The sequence below is a fragment of the Diaporthe batatas genome (genome assembly GCF_019321695.1).
Source record: "Diaporthe batatas strain CRI 302-4 chromosome Unknown Contig00005, whole genome shotgun sequence".
Taxonomy (NCBI): Eukaryota; Fungi; Ascomycota; class Sordariomycetes; order Diaporthales; family Diaporthaceae; genus Diaporthe; species Diaporthe batatas.
The window spans coordinates 1,723,849-1,746,053 of NW_025408552.1; the positions used below are offsets into that span (position 1 = coordinate 1,723,849).

At 54.0% G+C, this 22,205-nt stretch overlaps 6 protein-coding genes across 6 annotated transcripts; 2 read left to right on the plus strand and 4 right to left on the minus strand.

The window, feature by feature from the left end:
- The first annotated feature begins 19 nt into the window (after positions 1–19).
- On the plus strand, positions 20–3,532 carry KVR01_005001 (riboflavin synthase). The gene is made up of 2 exons (XM_044790282.1): positions 20–639; positions 726–3,532. The coding sequence occupies exons 1-2, from the start codon at positions 609–611 to the stop codon at positions 1,406–1,408; spliced, it is 714 nt and encodes a 237-aa protein (XP_044645446.1). The 5' UTR covers positions 20–608; the 3' UTR covers positions 1,409–3,532.
- Positions 1,510–3,291, minus strand: KVR01_005380 (uncharacterized protein; the record flags this gene model as incomplete). The annotated part of the gene is made up of 1 exon (XM_044784203.1): positions 1,510–3,291. The coding sequence occupies one exon, from the start codon at positions 3,289–3,291 to the stop codon at positions 1,510–1,512; it is 1,782 nt and encodes a 593-aa protein (XP_044645825.1).
- Positions 3,533–4,291: 759 nt separating the features above from the next.
- Positions 4,292–7,024, plus strand: KVR01_005592 (phosphoacetylglucosamine mutase PCM1). Its single transcript, XM_044789052.1, has 2 exons — positions 4,292–5,261; positions 5,321–7,024. Exons 1-2 carry the CDS (start codon positions 4,485–4,487, stop codon positions 6,197–6,199), a joined length of 1,656 nt encoding a protein of 551 aa, XP_044646037.1. The 5' UTR covers positions 4,292–4,484; the 3' UTR covers positions 6,200–7,024.
- Positions 7,025–13,052: 6,028 nt separating this feature from the next.
- Positions 13,053–14,238, minus strand: KVR01_005011 (uncharacterized protein; the record flags this gene model as incomplete). The annotated part of the gene is made up of 3 exons (XM_044794027.1): positions 13,053–13,109; positions 13,276–13,788; positions 14,002–14,238. The coding sequence occupies 3 exons, from the start codon at positions 14,236–14,238 to the stop codon at positions 13,053–13,055; spliced, it is 807 nt and encodes a 268-aa protein (XP_044645456.1).
- Positions 14,239–15,390: 1,152 nt separating this feature from the next.
- On the minus strand, positions 15,391–16,600 carry KVR01_005216 (uncharacterized protein; the record flags this gene model as incomplete). Its single annotated transcript, XM_044785243.1, has 2 exons — positions 15,391–15,408; positions 15,443–16,600. The coding sequence occupies 2 exons, from the start codon at positions 16,598–16,600 to the stop codon at positions 15,391–15,393; spliced, it is 1,176 nt and encodes a 391-aa protein (XP_044645661.1).
- A 667-nt stretch (positions 16,601–17,267) lies between these two features.
- KVR01_004902 (uncharacterized protein) lies at positions 17,268–19,183 on the minus strand (the record flags this gene model as incomplete). The annotated part of the gene is made up of 5 exons (XM_044784205.1): positions 17,268–17,337; positions 17,452–17,620; positions 17,696–18,094; positions 18,152–18,977; positions 19,061–19,183. The coding sequence occupies 5 exons, from the start codon at positions 19,181–19,183 to the stop codon at positions 17,268–17,270; spliced, it is 1,587 nt and encodes a 528-aa protein (XP_044645347.1).
- Between the last annotated feature and the right edge of the window lie 3,022 nt (positions 19,184–22,205).

Consider the following 22,205-nt stretch of genomic DNA (forward strand, 5'->3'; position numbering starts at 1 on the left):
ACCCAATCCTCCTGATCAATTCGCCCGTAGATACTAGTCTACACTATCTGGAAAGGAGCTAGAAATCTGGACTGTCACAAGCCGACCGTTGGTCTAGAATACCTGGACAGGTGCCCAGGTACCTAGTCACAGCGGACAGTGCTACGAGCATTATGGCCAGACAAGTATTCTAATGAAGACCTCATTCAGACCGGTGGCGACTGACTTGAGCTTCCGCCCAATCCATGGGCCACGGCCTGTTGAAGAATGACTGCATCGACTTGATGTCTGGACAACAGGCACCTCAGGACACGACATGGACTCTGCCGCGCCAGTACGTTTGGTTGTGCCGAGCCCGGCCCCGCCAGCTCGGTCCAGGCACCTTTTAAGGTCCAGCAATTGAGCCCCGCCATTGAGGACCCCGCGGCTCCGGAGGTCGGGTCGGGCACTCGCAGGGGAATGTTTAAGTCGATGATGATGATGATAATGAGCCGAGGTGAAACCCTCACCCACCACTCCTTGCCAAAATTGTAGCGGCAGCTAGGTCGATCGGCTCTGCCCTCGTCAACACCCAATCCCGACACCACCTGCATCATCAAGAAGGAGGCAGAAAGTTACACACAGCCAAAATGTTCACGGGCATCGTCGAGGAGATCGGGGGTAAGCCTCACCCCACAGCCCAGCCCAACCAGCCCAACCAGCTCAACCAGCTCGCCCGCACAGCTACTGACATCTGGCCCTCTCAGTCGTCGCCGCGCTCAACCCTCACGACGAGACAGGCGGCACCTCCCTGACCATCAACCTGCCCGAGGGCTCCAGCCTGCTCTCAGACTGCCACGAGGGCGACTCCATCGCCGTCAACGGCGTGTGCCTGACCGTGGTGACCTTCACGCCCAAGGAGCCCGTGCCCTCCTTCACCGTGGGCGTCGCGCCCGAGACCCTGCGCGTCACCAACCTCGGCACCCTGGCCACCGGGTCGCGGTGCAACCTGGAGCGGGCGGTGCGCGCCGACACGCGCATGGGCGGCCACTTTGTCCAGGGCCACGTCGACACCACCGCCGAGATCGCCGAGCTGCGGCCCGACGGGAACGCCGTCACCATCCGCTTCAAGCCTGCGAAGCGTGACGTGCTGCGGTACGTCGTCTACAAGGGCTACGTCGCCCTCGACGGCACCAGCCTCACCGTCACCAAGGTCGACGACGTCGAGGGGTGGTGGGAGGTCATGCTTATCGCCTACACCCAGGAGAAGGTCGTCATCGCACAGAAGAAGGCCGGCGATACCGTCAACGTCGAGGTCGACATGATGGCCAAGTATGCCGAAAAGTCAATCCTCTTCTCCGGCGAGGGCGGCTCGTTCCCCTTCATCAAGGAGGTCGAGAAGACGGTAGAGAGGATTGTTGCCCAAGGGCTGGGGGGGCACGCCACCTGAGGCCAACGCACTAGACATTGGTTCGGTCAACCGCGCTTGTAAGACAATGGTGTGTTTTCCTGTGTCTATAGACATGCCTCAAACCACCTGCATCATCAACTTCAAAGCTCGGCCCAGACCTCGGCCACTTTGGTACTCAGCGCCTTGCCAATCTGCAGGTTCCTGACTGCGTGGTTCCCTAACCTGCTGAATACCAACTCCTGCTTCCTCTTCTTGCCGGCTTCCCCAGCACCGCACTGCTCATATGCCTTGACGAATTCGTTGGGCGTCTTCCAAATCTTCTGTATTTGCATCGCCTTCTCTCCTGTGATCCCTCGTGTGCACATGAGCATCTTCAGGAAGAGGTCTCTTAGGGTCAGCGAGCCAGACTTGGACGCCAACGAGGCAAAGGCGTCGTAGCTGATGTAATAATCTGTCCCCGGTTGCGTCTCCCTCAGATGTTTCAAGAGAGGGAGGTAGTTGTTTCCTGTGATGACCGTGGTGGGTATCACCCGCAGAGGCTGGCTCTCGTATCTCTTCTTTAGCAACTCCGTCATCCTTGCGAGGTAGCGGATAGTATCGTCCATGTTCTGCGTCTTCTTCACAGTGAAGCCATTAACCACCTGCGTCGACGCGATCGCGGTCTGCACGCTTTCCTCATATTTGGAGAAGTGTTCCCGGTCCAGAGAGATCTCCTCCACGATGTAGGTGACGTGTCGAACTCCAGACCTCTTCAGGCGGAACTTCTGCTCGCGGAACCGGCCATCCTTTATGCTCCCAATCAGATCGTCCAGTCGCTTCCGCTCCACGATGTAGTCGAGCACAACTTCGTCGCCTTCGGCGCCGCCTCGGCGGAGGACCTCGGGGTCATGGCATTTTGCTACCCACTGGGCGTCTCCCAACTCCAGGCTACGCATTATGGGCCTGACGCCCTTCTTCTTCAGTTCTTCTTGCATGTAGTCTCTGTCTGTTTTCGCCCGGATCTCTCGCACATCCAGCACCAGGTGGACCGTGAAGGAGCCGGGATTCAGCCTGATTGTAGTGAAGGGCGGCATTGAGGAGTTTTCCGAGAGGACGGGACCGTCAGGAACTACATTGCCAACATCCGGTCTCCCCTGGACAGGAAAGTCGCCGGTTCCTTGGTCAAGATCGTCATCGATAGCCAGTGACGCCACTTGAGGTCGAGGTTCAGTCGAGTTATGAGCAGAATCATTCGTCCTCTCTTTGGTGTCGCCGACGTTGTTCGCGTTTACCTCTTGAATCCTTCTCGCGACATCCCGACCCTCTTCGGTCAGGGCGTACCTTTTGGCAGGTCTCCCCCGCTCGTATACGAGTTCTTTCGAGGTCAAGGTTTTTATAGAACTCCAGGCCGTGTAGAATTTTCCAGGCTCCATGGCCGTGAAAGAAGAGTTGCAATGTGGCTGGGCCTTGTCGATCAGGTCCAACTTTGACATGCCCTCTGGTCCATTCTCCGGGATGCTGGATAATGCGACGATGATGGCATATGCGCCAGACCGGAATGCAGGCACATACTGTTTAGTCTTGCGGGGTTTCTTGGGAGCCGGTGCGGGCTCTTCCTCTTCCTCGTCGTTGTCCTCACCCCCTTGTCCAGTTCCTGCGCCTTTGCGCTTTCTAGACTTTGACGGGCGTTGGGGCATCGGCAGGCCATTTTCTCTGCAATAGTTCTCAAGCTTTTCCGTGAGCCTCCTGGTAAGGGTCTGGCCAAAGAACTGCAGCTCCGTCAGCTCTGAGGGATGTTGAAAGACCTTGGGACATTTCTTCAACGAGTTGTAAGCTTTCCTGTACGTATTGACGCCCTTGGTGTTCTTTTCCCTGGCGTCGTCGTACCACTCCTTTACCCAGGAGAGTAGCAACGCGTTGGGGCTATCCTCGTCGGACGGCATGATGAATCATCGAGGGTAGCAACCTCGGAGCGAGCAGGGCCAGAAGAGAAGGAATTGAATGGAATGAGAACCTTTGCGAGAAAAAGAAAATCAAAACAATGCAATGCGTGTGGCTCAGCAAATCTTCAAAATCAGCCGTGCAGGCAACGGAAACGAGGCGCTGCTGCTGGGCTCTAAGAGCGATGCGATATGATGCGATGTCATCTGGGAGACGCGTTCACGCGTTGTATGTACTGTCCTGTAGGAGAGGAGCCTTGGGATTCCAGGGACCCCTGGGACCTGGGCCTAGTATGCCACAAGCTTTAAGTGCGAGACTATCCCGCGGGTTCGGGTGGGGGCATCTGGAACCGGGGCAGCCCTGGCAGCTTGCTAGGACCTAGGTACCTACCTACCTACCTAAGTACCTAGCAGGCAGGTAGTGAACGAGGATGGCCACAGCAGACGAGTGTCTCTGTTGCGTGTCTACGTCTTGACGGAGACGAGTTGGCCCAACTCGTCCCTTCTGAAAGAACGTGATGATCTCACATCGGAGTAGGCTCGACCTGTCTGCCTGCCTCGTCGTGCGAGCGATCAGCAGTCGAAGCACAGCGTCATGGCTTCAAGCTATTCCCATTGCTCCAAGGCTTGCATTGGACAAGGCATGGCTCGGCAGTGTATGTAAGGAGTATCTGTACCTGCTTGCTGTGGTCCGCACTGCGGCTACGACGATTCCGTCTGCTACAGGCCAGCGTCCTGCCAATCCGCATCGTTAGAACACATGCAGCACACGGTAGATGGATGTAGCAGAACAAAGAAGGCGGGGTAGCTTTGATCACCGCCGCTCCAGTGCTCTAATAATAAAGTGGGGGCCCAGGGGGTGAGCATTCCAGCATGCAGGCCTAGCAAGGGGCACCTCTGTCTATTCGTTCGTGTTAGCTGGGGCTGCTGGGCAGCTGGGGCAGTACGGAGTAGGGGCAGTAGCTCGTAGTGGGTTGGTTGCCTTTCTTTTACCAGCTATGACAGCTCACTGGCCTGGCCTGGCCTGTTTTAAATGCCTCCCCCCTTCCACCTCGGATCCCTCCCCCTCCCTCTACAACACCTTGATAGTCTTGTCTTTGTCTTCCAAGCCTCTCTCCTTCAGCCTGCTTCACCTCCATCCCCTTCTTTTGCCCGCAACAAGCTCCTGGGGCCCTGTGAGCGAGACACAAGCCACCATGCCCTCTCACGACGACAACATCCGGGCTGCGGCAGCCAAGCACCCCATTGTCCCCAAGCCTGGTGGTGGCTCCTACAACTATGGCACTGCTGGCTTCCGGATGGCTTCTGACCTCCTTGAGGGCATCTCCTTCAGGGTCGGTCTGCTGGCCTCCTTGCGGAGCAGGAAACTTGGCAGCCAGGCCATAGGCGTCATGATCACGGCCAGCCACAACCCAGCCAAGGACAACGGCGTCAAGGTTGTCGATCCCATGGGTGAGATGCTTGAGCAGGAGTGGGAGTCACACGCAACCAAGCTGGTGAACTGCAAGACTGACGACGAGCTCGTCGAGGTCTACAATGGTCTTGCTGCCCAGCTCAGGATTGACCTGAAGGCCCCTGCCAAGGTTGTCTATGGCCGGGACACTAGACCTTCTGGTCACACCCTGGTGACTGCCCTCGCTGCTGCCCTGCAGGCCACAAATACGGAGTTTGTGGACTTTAAGATTGTGACAACCCCCCAGCTGCACTATCTGACCAGGGCCATCAACACTGAGGACACCCCCCAGTCCTATGGTGAGGTCAGCGAGGCGGGATACTACAACAAGTTCTCGGATGCCTTCTCCCGTGCTCTCAAGGGCCGCAAGATCAACGGATCTCTGACCGTGGACTGCGCCAATGGCGTTGGAGGCCCCAAGTTGACGGAGCTGTTGAAGTATCTTCCAAAGGACAAGGTCCCTTTCGATGTCAAGGTTGTCAACGATGATGTTCTCCGTCCTGAGGTCCTGAACCTGGATGTAAGTGACCGCAACTTCTTACCCAATGCGACCGTATGCTGAGCCACACCCTTATGCAGAGCGGTGCCGACTTCGTCAAGACCAAGCAGCGAGCTCCTCCCTCGCCCAAGCCTGAGCTCGGCACCCGATACTGTTCCCTCGACGGTGACGCTGACCGTCTGATCTACTACTGGACCGATGCCGAGACGGGCTTCTTCATGCTAGACGGCGACCGCATCTCCACCTTGGCTGCGTCATTCATCGCCGACTTGGTGCGCTCTGCTGGTCTCGAGGACGATCTTCGTATCGGTGTCGTACAGACCGCGTATGCTAATGGCGCCAGCACGAAATACATCACCGACCACCTTCGACTTCCTGTCGTCTGCACGCCCACCGGCGTCAAGCACCTGCATCATGCAGCCTGCAACTTCGACGTTGGCGTCTACTTCGAGGCGAACGGCCACGGCACGGTCGTGTTCTCCAATGATGCCCTGCGCACCTTCAAGGAGAAGGAGCCTCAGTCCCCTGCTCAGAAGGACGCGCTTGAGACGCTCGCCGCCGTTGGCGACTTGATCAACCAGACGGTCGGCGATGCCATTTCGGACATGCTGCTGGTGGAGGTGATTCTGGCGCACAAGGCTTGGACGCTCAAGGACTGGGCCATGACCTATACCGACCTCCCCAACCGGCTGGTCCGTGTTGAGGTCGGGGACAAGGACGTCTTCCAGACCACGGATGCCGAGCGCAAGCTGTCAGCGCCCGCTGGCGCACAAGACGAGATTGACGCCCTGGTCAAGAAGTACACCAGCGCGCGCAGTTTCGCTCGTGCCTCAGGCACCGAGAATGCCTGCCGCGTCTACGCAGAGGCCGCGACCAGGGTAGAGGCGGATGAGCTGGCCAAGAAGGTTGCTGCTGTGGTGGAGAAGTACGGAAGAATCACCGCGGCGGGCGTGCAATAGAAAAGCGGCGCAAGAACCCCCGAGAGAGTTAACTCGCCAGAGCTGATAACTCCGGTCATTCCGAAATCATGGCTGCTGCTCGGCGAAATCCCCAGTGGCGTTGCATACCGCACGGCTGGTCCTGATGGCCCCGCGTTCGTCGATGCGAGGGAGGAGGCGGCCAGCAACGACGGGACGCTGGTTGCATCTGATGAGGGCATCCGGCACAAGAAGGCCGATGATGATGATGATGATGAACCGGAGCTTCTGTTTAGACTGGAGTTGGATTAGTGCTTCGAGGCAGGGGAGGAGGAAAGGTCCAGGGATACCGTGCTATGATGGCAGTGGCGGCGGAAAATTCGACATCAACTCCAAAAGTGTTTTGGCGGCGTTTTGAATTTTGATGCTCTGCTTGTCGAGGGCGTCCTGCGATCAAGGATAAAGATTTTCGTTTGTCGGTCATTCCACCTGAAGGAATAAACGAGCGTCGAGCGAATACAAGGCAGTTAGAGTCACCTGAATAGGTCGGCTTGTCCAAGATAGACAAAATGTTTTGCTGTCGAATACGGTCCTCTGGCCAGGGATGCTGCCGTGACAGGTGAGATGGATGGCCCTTCAACGGTTGCTTTGTTGTGTGCCGTTTGCATAGCCTGACTCCAAGGGCACAAGGGTCACCAGCAGCAACTCTGTCTGATGACGTAGGCAGAGTGCCTATTCACTGTCGCAAACTTTGGCCAGAGCTCTTGTTTGAGACCAGAGGGGGCCATGCTCATGTGCAGAATCTCCTTGCATCATCACAACTCCTCAGCAGATCCCCTGAAATCAATATGGGATGGCGTTTGTATTGCATGTTTTCCCAGGCCACCGCTGTTTTCCTGTTTTATGTCTAACCAAAGATTCAGCCTGAGATCTACAATTGTGGTGTCTTGTCTGAGTCTGAGAAATACAGTCGCGTCTCTTTTGTCTTGCACTAGGAGCCAATGACATCGATGCAAACAATTCATGCTTTCCTATGACCGGTGGAAACACTTGGAATAGAGACCATTCCGTTCCCCTGCCCTCCTTCCATCTCCTTCCCCTTGCCCTCACGAAATTTCCTTGTCCACCTGCCATTACTATGGGTCCGAGCGACGGGCGCCGTCCTTTGGCAGAGTAAGCCCTGACAGCCTCGTCTGCTCCTCCACGGTGGGCCGAGGAGTTTTGCCGTTCTGATGAGAGTGTTTTTGAGCGTGAGCCTCCAGGCGCGCGATACGCAGCGTCCTGTCTTGCAACTAATTCCCCCACCGTGATCGACGATGCCCAAGCAATCTAACTGACCCCGATGCTGCGACCAAGGGCCGGGGCGGGGTGTACAGAGGCTCAGAAGATTGCCAGACCGCGTTGAGATGGGCACTCGCCGCACCTCCTGCACAAAACGAGCACACACGAGGAGTGCTTCAACAACCCCCAGGGGCTTAGCACATCTTATACGTGCAGCTGCCCTCGGCTGACCGTGTTGGGTCGGTCGTCTCGAGCTTGTAGGTCAGCTCGATGTCCAGGTCCCTCCTGTTCTTCTCGTTGGGCTTGCAGGTCATGGAGGCGTGGACGGTCTCGCCCTGCTGGACGGTCAGGACGTCCTTGAGGTAAAGGACGGTCTGCTTCCAGTGGGTGTACTTTGTGTGCGGGCCGGTGGAGAATGCGACCGTCTTGTGGCAGGCCGTGAACTCGATATCGAACCACGCGACGAGCGCGTGCACAAAGTCGTCGCGACGGGCGTGGAGGTCAAAGGGCACGCTGTAGGCCAGGTCCGCCGTCGTGCACTTGTACAGGTCGAGCGTGAGCACGCTGGCCGGGTCCGTCACCACGGCCTTCATCTCGACCGTGTCGACGAGCGGTTCCGTCAGGGCGGTCTCTTTCAGCGGGCTGTAGTCGAAGCCGTAGACGTTGTCCCAGACTAAACAGCACTTGTTTAGTATCTTCCCAATCTCTATTGTGTGCGATCCCTCGCGGGACGGCTTCTCTGGTGGTTTTGCTTTTTCGCTCTTCTTCACTCACAGCCAATCTTCTCATCCTTGTAGTCTCCGTCCTCAATTCCGGCAACAAAAATGGTAGCCTTGTCGGGGAAAATCAGGCCGTTGGGGTTCAGGTACTTGTCACGAGCGTACAGGACGGTGTCGAGCATCGACTCGTAGAGGAGGAAGTAGCCCATCCACTCAGAGATGATGATATCAACCTTCTTGAAGGGCATCTGGTCGTCGATCTCCTCCATCTTGCCCTGGAGAAGTGTGATCTTGTCGGACATGCCGTTGACCTTGACAATTTCGCGGGCCTTGAAGATGATGGTAGACATGTCGACGCCAATAACGTGTTTTGCGCCGGCCTTGACAGCGAACCTGGGAGGGAAAAGTTAGTACCGTCTGGAACCCAGGCCTGAAAGCCAACCCTGCGCCCTTTCCCCATCCACTAAGAAAATCTTACATGGACAGAATACCGGTGCCACATCCGACATCGAGCACAACCTTGTCCTTGAACAGGTGCTTGTTCTGCACGATCGCGTTCATGTAGGAGCGTGTCCGCACTTCATCTTTCTGCAACACATGGAAAGTCAGCACCAAAGGCCTCGGATTTCCCAACGGCGAGGGCCATTTCATCTGGATTTGTACGTACCAGCATCTCCTCGTGGATACCTTCATTGAGGGAGGCCTGTCAGCAATTCAAGATTCAATACAAGGAGAGACATGCTCGTGCTGTCGGGCATACCATGGTGGTTGTAGCTGTACGCATCAAGGTTAGCAAGATCCTGTGGGATGTCTTGTAGTTGCACAAGACAATGCGCAGGCGGTGTTCACCTGTTGAAGTAGTGTTGCTCAGAATGGGCCATTCCCTTGAGCTGCTGCTCGGCCTTCACAATGTCCATGCTTTCACCAGACGCCATGATGCTAAATGCCGTGTCACAAGATTAGGGCAGGCTGCTTGGAAGAAAGAAATCGATATAAGTTGGGGGTTCTGAGAGTACGAATGTGAAGGGATCGCAGTGTTGACACTCAAAATTGTAAGTCCAGGCTTGGGGGCCTCGAAGTTGAACCTCAGTAGCGGCGGGGCACCCTCAATCCAGGGACGTTCGGATTTTTGCAAAGGTTTTTGGCTGGCAGAATAAAATGCGACTAGCCGCCTTGGGGGCCTGGCCACCTGCGGCTGCTACACCGACTTCCCTGGTCGTCGCAGCCCCAGATGGAGCACACAAGGGTACGGAGGTACTTCATCCAGGGCCCCTGCAGTGCTTGGTTAGGATCTGCAAGGGTCCCAACAAGCTAACAAGACAAGAGCCTCATGCGACCTTCTTCACACCTAGAGACTCGGGAATGAGTTGATTCTTTGCAGTGCACATTGTAGGACCAGAGGGAATCTGCTCCTGGCCAGAACACCGATTTGCGTGGTAAAACTGACCTCACAAGAAGAGATCAAAATGAGTTGGACTCCAAAAACGCCTCGCCCTTTCCTGGATACCAGATACGCAAATTATAATGATGAACGTCCAGCGGCTGCCAGCCTTAGCACCATCGCTGGTTGGGCTCCCTCCACTGGACCCCAAGAATTTCAAAGATCTTTCTCTCACTCTTGCCTTCAACCAGTTCTCCCTCGCACAGTTTCTGCCTGTTAGAGCCCCGGATCACATTCTGGTATAACCCGCGCTGATTCAGCCTCATCTTCTTTGTCGAGGCCAGTAGCCGGAGGCTTCTGTTGAAGATGTCATTGCCCGTAAAATAAATCAACGCGGCACCATACTCGGTCTCTGGCCTGCGAGATGTCAATGTTAGGCTGGAGGGCTTTATGTGGTACTTCCGTGAGGGTGGTCATGCAACGAGGGAAAGTTTATACGTACACTAGCAGGAAGTCGATGCGTCTCCAAGGCCTCTGCTCATTCTGGCCATCCTCGGAGCCGGCTTCGCGTGGGAGAACGCAGCAGCCGTGCCACTTGGAGCCACTATCATCCCTGTTCTTGGAGCTCCGTTGGTCGTGCGAGGCCAGCGCAACCGTGAGGAACCCCTTTTGCGTCAGGTTGGTCACCAGCCGATCCAGGAATGGCAAGAGCTCCTCAGTTGATGTGGTCCCTGTCTTGGTGATGATAAGGTCGATGTCGCCGCTGCTTTCTGCGCCTCTGCGGTAGCTGCCGCCGATGAGGAGCTCGACGTCCCTATCGATCCGGGCTGCCTCGTCCTTCACGTAATCGCCAAGAGCCTTCACCTCGGAGCGCGGAATGCGTGATTTGAGGTCTTGATAGTGATCAATACCGATGCGCTGGTTCGGGGTCAGCGAAGCATGCCGCAGCAGGTCGTTGAGCGTTTGGAACCCCTGCGCCATCCACTGGTTAGCTGTGGAGAGGCCGACACCGTAGATTCCGAGGAAAAGCTGTAGAACCTGGCTCTTCGGATCGTTTTGTGCATGCTCCAGGCGTTGAAGGCGGTGGGTCCTGACGATCTCCTCGATCTTTCTGCCGATGCTTGGTCCAATGCAAGGGAGAAGTTGTGCTTCATCGGCTGTCGTTACTTGTTCTGCTTGCATGGACAAGACGTTGATGGCTCTGCGGTAAGACAGGAGACGGAAATGGTCGTTTATCCTATCGTAGTAGTCACAAAGCTGTTGTAGGATTGCAACAGTTTTGGCATTTGGACCGTGGGACTTGTCCATGGTACCGCCTCTACTGCAAGCAAATTTGTCTTCGAGCCTGGGCTTTGGCAGCTGAGACTTTTTGACGCGTTTTCGTGGTTTCTTTCGTTCTGATTCACTGTCGCTTTCACTGTCAATTTCCTTCTTGTCGCCTCCATCCTCCTCACAGGCCAGAGAGGGCAGGTCCTTGTAATTCTTCTGCACATCCTCGATCATTTGTGACAGCTCGTCTTTGAATTCGTGTCCAGTTGGACGGTTGCTTGCGGAGCCAGCACTAGACACTCCGTCTCCAGAGAAAGGCTGTGAAGATGGAATAGCAACATCCTTGCCGGTCCAAACCTCAGAACGGCTTTCGTTCTGCGGTGCTGACAATTTCTCACCTTGCGAAGGAGTTACGTGCGGTTCATTCGCCTGTCTGTAGGGTCCATTGCGGGCGGCCTTGACCTCCAACGAGTCTCTGGGGACATCCACAGCAGTAGAGACAGCGGGTACGGCCAGGTCCGGGATGACTCGATACCATGAGGACGTGGTCGGGAGGAGGCGCTTCTCTTTGATGCTGTCCAAGGGCCAGTGTGTTCGAACTATCAAAGGCCGGTCCTGTCCGATTACAGAAGCCACTCCGTCCTTGATGTGCTCAAAGGTCAGGTCGTCATCCACGATGACGTGCGTTGCATCTTCAAGCTCAGAGGTAACTTCGGCACCATACCTCTCAGCTTGCTCCATGCGAAGCTTCCGCAGGCCTTTGCGATCTCCCTGGATGTAAAGGAATCGCAACCCTCTTAGTACCTGATCTTGGAGAGGGACCCCTACTTCATGCTTGCGCTTGCGGGATCCCATGCTGCTATCTGGAATCAACTGGGAGGTTGAGGGGTTCGTTGGGTTAAGTGACGACGGGATTGTTACCATGCGTCTCAGCTTGGCTACGGCAGATGGAGGGGGCGCTTGACGGGGCGTGTCTTCGATGAGCGAGTTGCTGCCCGGGATACGCTTGGCCTGTTTGCTCTGAGCAGAGCGTGGTGTGGCTTTGATGACAGTAGTAGAAAGTGGCGTCGGCGCAGTGTTGGACCGCCTTGCTGGTCCCGTCAGGCGCTCATCTGCTGTCGTCAGGTCAACGTGCGGGACCTGGTCAGCGGTAGGCTCGCGACTGGTGGTCGTTGTTTTGTCTCGGGCCCGTGCCTGCTTGAAGAATTTCCGGGTTTCCTCGCGAAATTCGAGATCTTGCTGGGGTATCTCATCCTCGCTGCCCGAATTCGAATCCAGCCAGCAAAGTTGAGAATAGAAGGCCTCTTTGTCCGCCAGGGAGGCGTCTGCAGACATGGTATGGCAGCTAGAGCAGTGCTCGCTTTGTAGTAGCTGGTTTGTGCGGAGGACGGAGGCGATAGTTCGTACTCGGCCAGTGGTCCCAAATGTTTGACTGCATACCGGCTGTGAAATTTTACCGTTTTCAAAGATTACCAAGGGGCAAGCTGACATCAATCACAGCAGGTAAAGGAGAGGTGGCTGGCGCATATCACTGACTTCTCAAGAAGCCGAACTGGGTGACAGCTGCCTGTTGCTGTCCAACCGCTGAATCCGCTACATAGTAGTCTGTAGCGTAAGATCTAGGTAGTATAGTACTATAATAAAAAAACACTAATTACTACTAATATAAACTTAATTTAAAGTATGTTAAAATATATAAAAATTTTAAATTTAAACTTAAAAAATATAAAGCTTTAATTTCTTTAAAAATAATAAAATTAAAAAAATTTAAAGAAAAATTTAATTTAATTTAATTTAAATTATATATTTATAAATTAATTAAATAAAAATTAATTAAATAATTATAATTATAAGTCTTTTAATTTTATATTAAAAATATATTACTATATTTATAAATTTTTATAATATAATTTTAAAAAAAAAAGTATAAGAATAGTAGGCTATAGTGGATTAGCTACTATAAGTAAGGTGGGTGGGTAGATTATAAGGTCTAGCTTAGTTAGTGAGATCTAGCTAACTAAATTAGGCACTTTGCCGCCGAGCCCCGCACACCTCCAACCAAGACAAATACAACCCACAATCAACCACTTCTTACGCGTAAGCAAGCCAACCGACAAAACGAATTGACATTTATATTTCAAAAGACAAAAATGATGCAATATCTCTCTCGCCGGGAATTGAACCCGGGTCTCAAGCGTTGCTGCTTCCAGGATGGCGATGACAAGCTTGCATACTAACCACTATACTACGAAAGACGCATCTCGGTAAACCGAGGTAGCTGTGGATCGGTGCTGACGTCGCTCTGGAGCTACGTTATAAAGATAAAAACAAAGAGTTCTTAGCTAATAGGACTTTTAGGTAGCTATATATAAATATAAGGATATTATTGTGATACTTAGGTGGACTCGGATACCATCTCATCATTGCTAAGCATGTCAACTATAGACAGTGTTACTCCCTGAATATACCACGGCCCACAGCAATCCCAGCATAGAACAAGTGATCGTGAATGGTACAGATGCATTCTGTAGGTCTCCAGAATGGTCCCAGGCGAACATCCACCCAAACGCAAATACTAACGACGGGGCAAGGCTGGCTAAAGTGTACACCATGACTCTTGCGGTAGAGCGCCGCTCGCGTGCAACAAGCCCCCAGAACACCTCGAACTTATCCCCTTTTGCGAACTGACCAGTAGAGTTAACCGGTGTGTCCCGTTTGGGAAGGCAAAGAAGGAACTCGTCAGATATGTTGCCAAGAACGTCGCATGGTGACACTACTGGTACCACTGTTGAAAAGATGTTGTGGAGTCTGTGGCTCAGGTTCTCCGAGTCATAGCAGCTGTAGTAGAGCTCATGAAACTGATGTGGTGATATCGGTGGTTCCAGCATTGGTTGGGGCGAATACCTGTAGCTGTCGTCATCGGTTGGTGGGAAAGAGAACTTGTTGCCTGGGGCGAAGCGTTTGGGGGCCCATCGTTTGACCTGTTTCTCGAGTATAGTCAGCCACCGATCGTTATACAATCAACCTAAACTGCTGTTTCGGAGCCAACATCGGCCAAAGCACAAGTTCAAAACCTCTCTTCGTAGATTTAGGGCGTTTCATAGTGTCAACTGGTATGTACACAGGAAGCTTACAAGACCCCCTTCAAGAGGAAACGGATGAGATTTTCAGATCAGTTTGGGGGAAACTCTTACCTGAACAAAGTCGCAGTGGCTATAGACGAAAATAGAGAATAGTCGACGTAGGATGCCGCGTTGGGCGTTATATTCAGCGGTCAGGGCCTGGAAAAAGTCGATGGACGACATTTCAGAAACGTCGGTGGTGATCAGATGGTATCGGGAGTCCAGGACGAGGATGAAGACGAATCGCTCAATTTCGTTATCACCAATCGAGATCGCAACAGAGCTCCCAGAGCTGCTGAATGCTGTCATGGGGGTACTCCCACTCGATAATGAGTTGCGAGAGCTCCGACTTCCTAAAGACGAGTCATCTGTGGCTGAATCAGAAAGCCCCTGGGAAGCGTGATTGCCGGAGTCGCCAAGGGAAATCGACGGGATATTGAGGTTTGCCGGCAATGAGAGGGGCAGAGTTCTTGCCAGGTCGCGCAACATCTCAGAGTGTTTTGGCGATATTCTCTCGCGGCGAAGCATTCCGCACGGCTAGGTATGGCCAATTTCAGTACCTCGTTACTATCCTCTTCTGAATGAAGTAATGGTTCTCGAATCTAGGATAGATCCTGGGTGTTCTAATTTTGAATTGAGAAAGAGAAATAGAAGTTTCTGGCCAACGATTTGAAAGACGGTGACAGATACTGGGTACATAGGAGAGATAGTAAAGTTTGCGGCATATGATGCGGCACCAGCTAAATAGCATGCTCCAAGACATCAAACAATGTGTCAAAATAACCAAATAAACGTCACTCACGCATATCCAAGATAAAATTTCGCCGTCGAGGGAGCTGTAAGCTTGATGGCGTGGTGGTGAGCAGAGGGGCCACCAGTCCCATTGAGCGCCTGTACTAGCCTCAACAGCAAGTTTCAATCGATCTGCGAGACTGTGTTGTTCTGGACTGATGCGGAAGGTACATCTGGTTTTCGTTGTGGCGCCTCTGCATTCCGTGGCCCACTGCATTTCCGCCAAAATTGGTAGTAAACGTCGGCTCTCGGGCTCATTCGATTTTGCAATGAGCTTCCTGGCTCGAGAAAATAGAGTCGGATAGGCCAGGTCTCTCAGGTCATTCAAGAAGTCCTGGAAAGCCCTTGTAGACGTTATAAAGCCCCAGTGGACCTGAAAATCCATTTCCCACACATCTAGTGGCGTATTGGCGACAATATCCTGAAGTATCCCATCAGAGGTGTAATTTTTCTCGCTGTCAGACTCCTTTCCCGGTGCGGTTGATTCTATCAGTCTTGCGGCAACATATTGTGAATGCACCCGAAGAAAATCCGCAACGCGAATCTGTCCCGAAGTGCTGCATTGCATCCTTAGATCTCTTGCCAGACACCCTACTAGTTCCGTAAAATCTGCCCTCAAGTTCTCTGGGGCTTGAACCCGCTGTTGCTGGGCTCTCAACAGTAGACCTGTCAATCCACAGCCGGAAGCTATCCGAACCAGTTGCTCAGTCGAGTCTCTTACGCGCGACAAGAAAGAGTCAGGATATACGAGCGCCCGGAGCCTCCATCTAAGCAGCCTGAACGGCTCGCCCTTGGTGAGGAAAGACTCTAGCTTCTCCATGTTGAGGACCTCACTCTCTCCTTCGCTCTCCTCGCTCCCAGAGGAAGAAGCACCGTCAGAGTCAGCTAGGCTATCTCGAGGCGGCATCGATTTCCTCGCCTGACTGAACCTTGAGACAATAAGATGGGAGGCGTGCGGTGCTTTGCGAGAAACAAAAGCAGCCGCATGCGCATAAGACGCGTCGCCAACGTCTGGCATTCCCTTTCCCAGACTGCACCTCAGCTCTCTCGAGTAGCTTCGGAGGATCCGGCCAAAGTTCCTGCGAAACCTCTCCTGGCCCATTCCGTCGTCGGACAAGGCCATGGAAATCAGTCTGGCCACACCGGCATCGCGAACGAGAATATCAACAAACTTGCTGATGAGCTCCTGTGTACCACCTGGTACGGAAGACGCAGTGCTCGTGGTGGCACCAGCGTCAAAGATGGATTCAGCGTAGGACATCATTGACAAGATGTCGCTAGCACCCTCAGACTCCTGAGCCTTGGATATGAGATGGAATGGGTCCTCCCTTTGCCGATGAGAAAGTGCACGATAGACGTCAGTCCATTCATTCACATTGACAGGACTAGGTGGGCGTTCGTCGGTCTTCTCTCTGTGATTCCTGACAAACGCTCCTTCGAACACTAGTGCTCCCAAGGAATGACTCGAATACCCAAGATCCCTGAGCCACTCGCACAGGTCATCAACCAGTTCTTCTTCATCGTCAGCGCAGGAGTCGCTGGGGTTGCTGAAAAATTCTCCGGCGCCTCCCAGGATAGCAACATGGAATGCCGTCCAGTCGATCTCCTCGTCTCGTGAGGATAGCAGTTTCCAGTCGAGAACGTCGATGGTGTCGGCATTGACAAGGTCGGCCTTGGAGAGACGGATCGGTCCGTGCCGGAAGAACGGCGCATTGGAAGTAAAAGGTGTCGAATTGAGGTATATGTAGTCGTCATCCGTCCAAGACCATGAGCTCATGTAGCCTTCGTTTCGCCCAAGAGTACCGATTGGATCAGGTCCCAAGTCGGACGGTCTCAGAACCGAAGATGACTTGCTCTTTGAGGCATTGATGTTGGCCATGTTTACCCAGAAGATTTGCTAAGTCGATTCAAATGTTCATTCGTAGCATCATCATGCTGTTTAAGCCCGACCGTGTTCCTTGTCTTTATTTTGAGATTCGTCAAGTTGACGGCGGTAGATTGCGCTTCTAATGGCCGCGTGCCGCTCTGGATGGTAGACTTGCCCAGTGGTGTCCTGGTTTCCCGGAGATTTTCATAGTAGCATCGTTGACGGCACGCACTCGTATGGCTGGAGGCAGCCAGAATGTGGATCATCATGTGAGCTGAAACTCAGCCACACTGGCATGCACCTAGGCATCATAGTGGATTGCGCCACCACAGACACGCATCCTTCGGTGGCACAAACGTGGCGGAAAGATACTCATAGGGTAAAATAGATCAATTCAGAAGTGTCAACACCATACGCTGAACCTGTATTGATGTGTAATAAATACTAAATCCCAACTGCAAACCATGTCTGGGTGCTCAGGGCGGCTTTAACTATATAGCTACCAAATACTAGACAAACACAAAAGACCGCCCCGCATTTCTTTTGTATGTTCGTTGAGTATCATGGCGGTCATCATAAAAAGGTGCTGGACAGACAATGTGTCCAAAACGAAAATCACAACGACCTCCTCGTTATATATAGCTGAAAATCCAAAAGGGTATCGATCGCATCGACCACTTCAGCTTCTAATATCAGGACTCCGTCGGTCTATGAGGCTCTTTGTGCTCGTTGCGCTGGAAATCCTTGCCCTCAACAGCAAAAGCTCAGCAACTTAACCCAAAAGAAATGAGAGAGTGTAGACAAGCAAAAACATGTGGTACCTGTGGACCTGGATATTGTTTGCTGGTTGGATGATCGCTTACTGGTGTGATGCCTGTGCGCTGCTGAACATGCGGGAGTCCATAAGCGGTATGCCTCTGTTCTTCTCCCTCGGATCGTAGCTCTGAGCATCCCCCGAGAACCTGCTGTGCGTGTCCGGGTCGACCTCCACATCATTCAAGACCTCTCGCGTGAGCTCGACATAGTCGTACGCTGTTGTTCGTCTGGTCAGCTCACAGTCTCCACGCATCGCTTAAGTGTTGTTTGACAGAGGGCGTTGAAACATACCAAACTCGCCAATCTCGGCATCATCGATGCCAAGGATCTCAGCCTCCTCACTGGCACGGAGGTGGAGGCCAGGGATGAGGTTCATTATGAATAGGATGAGGCATGTGCCGACGAACGAGTACGCCCCTCCGGAGAAGGAGTCTGCAAGCTGGTACCCTATCTGAATCCAATGCTGGTTAATCCAGCCTCCAGGAATATCGGTGACCCCATCCAATCTCGCAATGTAGTTGGCGGCGAAGAAGGCTGTGCAGATATTTCCAACGAAACCGCCCATGCCATGAACGGCAAATATGTCGAGCGCGTCATCGATGCGAAGAACAAACTTCAACTTGGTGGCGTAGTTGGCGAAGCCGGCTCCCAGGGCGCCAAAAGGCAAGGCTGCCCAGACTGGAACGAAACCTGAGATTGTTCAGTCAGACGAGACATTGGTGGGAAGGTCCGGGACTGGAAACGTACCTGAACCGGGGGTGATGGATACCAAGCCGGCGACGACACCTGAGCAGAACCCGACAGTGGACCACTTCCTCTCGAGTCTGTAATCCAGCACGCACCAGGTGATTCCACCAACACAGGCGGCCAAGTTGGTGACAACAGCAGCCATGACCGCCCTCAGGTTCGCCGAGAGGGCGGATCCAGCATTGAAGCCGAACCAGCCTACCCACAGGAATACAGTTCCTATCACAATATGGGTGACGTTGTGGGGTCGGTAGTTCAGCTCGTGTGTACCATGGCCTCTCCGCTTGCCCAGCATCATTGAGTAGGCCAATGCGGCGGCCCCAGATGCAATGTGGACTGGCGTCCCACCGGCAAAGTCCAAGCCGCCCATTTGGTTACTCCAGCCGCTGGTGTTCCATGTCCAGCAGGCGATGGGGTCGTAGATAACAGTTGCCCAGATGAACATGAAGATGACACAGGGCAACATGCGGCCGCGCTCAGCAACGGCGCCGGTGGCGAGGGCGACGGTAATGGCGCTGAACATGCCCTGATAGACAGCAAAGAGCAGATCAGGAAGGCGGGAGGAGCCGACGGACTGACGGGCGAGGACGTTTCGGAAGCCGAAGTTGGCCAGATCGCCAATGAAGGGGCCGGCGGTGTGTGAGAAGGTAAGCGAGTAGCCCCAGAAAAACCACTGGAAGGTGGTGACAGCTGTGGCCATGACGGAGAGCCATATCAACGAGAGGGCCGACTTCCTGCGGGCGAGACCGGAGTAGAAGAAGCCAACGCCGGGAATCATCAGGAGGACGAGGGCAGTTGCTGTGATCATCCATCCTATATCGCCGGTCTTCAAGACACAACGGTCAGTGACCAGCACAGCGTGTTGATGGATGGCGAAGGTAAGCAGCGGCCAGGGCGAATTCAACCTACCTCGTACCAAATGTTCAGGTCTTCTGTAAGAGGGTCTCCTCCTGCGTCGCCGGTGCCATTGTAGTCGATCTTCTTGGGAACATAGTCAAGAGCATTGAGGTCGACACCATTGATGACCACCATGATGGGCAGTCGAGGTTCCGCTGCCAAGGGCGGCGGGTGTTTCTTGACTCGAGACGAGGAGATTTGTGGATAATGAGAAACCGGGGAGACGGGTCCAGGTCAACTGGATCCACAAGATGGCAGGTGCTTGATGACAGTGGAATGTTGTCTGAGAGGCTCTGGGTATGGATATGGGGAAAGAGAGGAGATGAAGATTATAAGACGGCGTCAAGACTATAAGGCAAAGGACCGGAGGGGAGCAAGCAGCTCGGAAGAAGGCAGACAACCTTGGAATATACAACAGCTGCCCCCAGCCACAGCGACTGGAGCAATAGCAGGACTGTCAAGATGCGGGCCGGACGGTGAAGACAGCGGATGGTTCCAGAGTGGAACAAGATGCGGGAGACGGAGAAGCAATTATGAGGCCAGTTGATGGGTGTCCAAGGTGTCGTGCCGCACGCCGCTGACGCCCTTAAACGTCGGAGGGAAAAAGCAAAACACACGCGACAGGGTCACACCGGGCGCGGGGTGTGAGGACCAGAGATAAAAAGGGAATACTCGCGAGGGAAACAGGAGACCAAGCTGCCCAAGTCGAACAAGCCACGGAGCAGAGGGCCGAGAATGTGCAGGCAGGCAGGCCCACCGCCGGCTTGCGAGATTGAGCCTGGGCGAGGATGACATCTGATGGTGCGCCGGACGGAGTAAGCAAGAGCTTAGAGCTCATCTATCTCGTTCTCGACAAGCATGTGCCTGCGCATGTATGCACAAGCCGGGGGCTAAGGGAAAGAGAGCCAGGCCAACCGGATGACAAGGGCAGGAAAGGCAACAAGTTGGGTAGTGGAGTCCTGGTGGTCTTGGTGGGCCATGCAGGCGATCGACAAGGGCATGCTCGACCCCCAAGGGCCCAAGGGCCCAAGGGCCCAAGGGGGAAGTGACAGAAACAATGGGGGAGCTCGGATCAGGGAGCAGCCATTGGGCCGCCGGCTGCTGCTGATAAGGCCAATTGGTGCATTTTACACCATACCAGATACTGCAATGGGTTCATGCGTGGGACAAAGAAAGCCCATGAGCCATAGCAGCAGACCTCAGGATCGGGCTGGACTGTAGTGTAGACAGTACTGCATAGTAGACAGTAGACCGACAGCCGTTGCGCTCGGGTGGTGAGCTGGTTCAACGGTGCAGGGGTTGAGCGTGCGGGCAGGCGGGACCGACATGTCAGGCCTGTGCCTGTCAAGCTTGTCAAGCCTACATATGTGCCTACTCGCGCACACATGGCTGGCTGATGCAGGCGAGTGGCCCTGTGCGACTGTCCCCACTGGCCTCGCTGCCTCGTAAAAGCAAGCAGCAAAGAGGGAAAGAAGAAGAAAAGTAAACAATTGAAAAATTGAGTGCTGCTGTGAGACCGTCCCGTATGCAGGTGCAGTTGGCGGTGCAGACAAAAGGAATGGCGTAAGAATCCAAAGCAAAGATAAGCAGGGGGCCTGGGCTCATTTCCAGTGGCGCGCGCGGGAGGTACCGCAGGCTGATGGATGGCTGTGGTTGTACCTTGGTACTTACTCCTCATGGTCTTGTCTTGCCACACCACCTCTTCCATTCCGTTCCGCCCATCCCAAATCTCCGGGACTGCCTAGCCTCATTGACCTCAGCCCTGGCTTCTCGTCCATCGCGAAACAACCTTCACACCCTCATTTCCCCCACGCTCTCCACCACCTTCCAGAACATCTCCGTATCGGCCATGAGCCAACACCTACCCGGCCATCATATGCGTGCACAAAACCGCCCAACTCCGAGCCTCGTATCCATCGACGGGAGCTGGATCGCAGCAAGAAAAGTGCAACCAAAGGACGGCAAAAAGACAACCTCCCAGCCAATAACCACGCCATGGCCGAACAAATCACACCTGAATGAACCCTAAAGGACGTCGCATCGTCACTATTCTGGGCAGGCAGCCTGAGGCAGCTCAAGAGCCAAACCCTGTTGCAGTATTGCACAGCATTGTAGCTCTGCACGAGTCTGATGCAATCCCACAATATAAACTCTCCGGAGCAGGGCTGACATGTGCGGAATTCTGACTCGCCGCGACACCCGGCATGGGCATGGCGCCCTCAAGTTGCCCGTCGACGATCCGGCCCATCAGACCGAACACTCTTGTCCAGTCTGGCCATGTCACCCACACGAAGCATTGTTGCTGCCGGAATACATGCCATGAGATCCCACCACCCAGCGCGCAGATACTCAGGATGCTGTGTACTATCGTGGTGTACACTAGATACCTTCCTGGTTGTGGCAAGATAGGCAAATGTCGCTTACTTGTCAACCCCGGACTACAACCTGGCATTCTCGTACAATGGCTTTTTTCCCCGGTCATCCTGGATTATATTACGCCGAGGGCTGGTGATATTGTGTACAGATTGGCATCTGCCAGGGACGACGACAAGGCTCCCGTCGTGCCCATAAAGTTGGCTGGCTGACCTGCCTCTGTCATCATATATCACGGCCAGTCTCACCAGCGCCGCACTCATCACCCGGTAGAATTTCAAGACCACGGGCTTGGTGGCTGTTAAAGGAAGGCAACAATGCATCTCACAAAACTCCGCAGCCAATGCTGTCCACCACCCTTATCTCTCGAGCCCGCCAAGCAAGGGTCTAGAAGGGCGCCCAATCCCACCCGCCTCTCTCATGCAGGGGCGAACTATAATCGCATTCCCGATGCACTAGCGAAACTTGCGGCTCGGCCTGCTGGTGCTGCTTTGGGTGTGCTGGGTGGTTTGGCTCCTTGCCAGACAGAAACCCGCCGTGTAGTCCCGCACTCACCGAGAAGGGCTCTTTCTTGATGCGCACCAAGACACTTTTGATGCACGATCGCAGCCCCTCGTCCGAGATGCATTGAAGTCTTGCTGCTGTTCCCCAGGACCCCGAAACTATCTTTAAGGTTTATCCTCGGCCACCAGCCCACGACACCCGCAGACATGCCCAAGAACACCGGCACTCGAGCTAGCCGTGTCCTCGGTGTCGTGGAACCTGCAGCAGCGGCCCCAGCCTT

Excerpts from the sequence above, each read along its gene's own strand:
- KVR01_005001 (XM_044790282.1), top strand. The coding sequence starts at position 609 with ATGTTCACGGGCATCGTCGAGGAGATCGGGG. Across the intron at positions 640-725 it reads CATCGTCGAGGAGATCGGGG|TCGTCGCCGCGCTCAACCCT; the intron begins GTAAGCCTCACC and ends TGGCCCTCTCAG.
- KVR01_005592 (XM_044789052.1), top strand. The coding sequence starts at position 4,485 with ATGCCCTCTCACGACGACAACATCCGGGCTGCGGCAGCCAAGCACCCC. Across the intron at positions 5,262-5,320 it reads CTGAGGTCCTGAACCTGGAT|AGCGGTGCCGACTTCGTCAA; the intron begins GTAAGTGACCGC and ends ACCCTTATGCAG.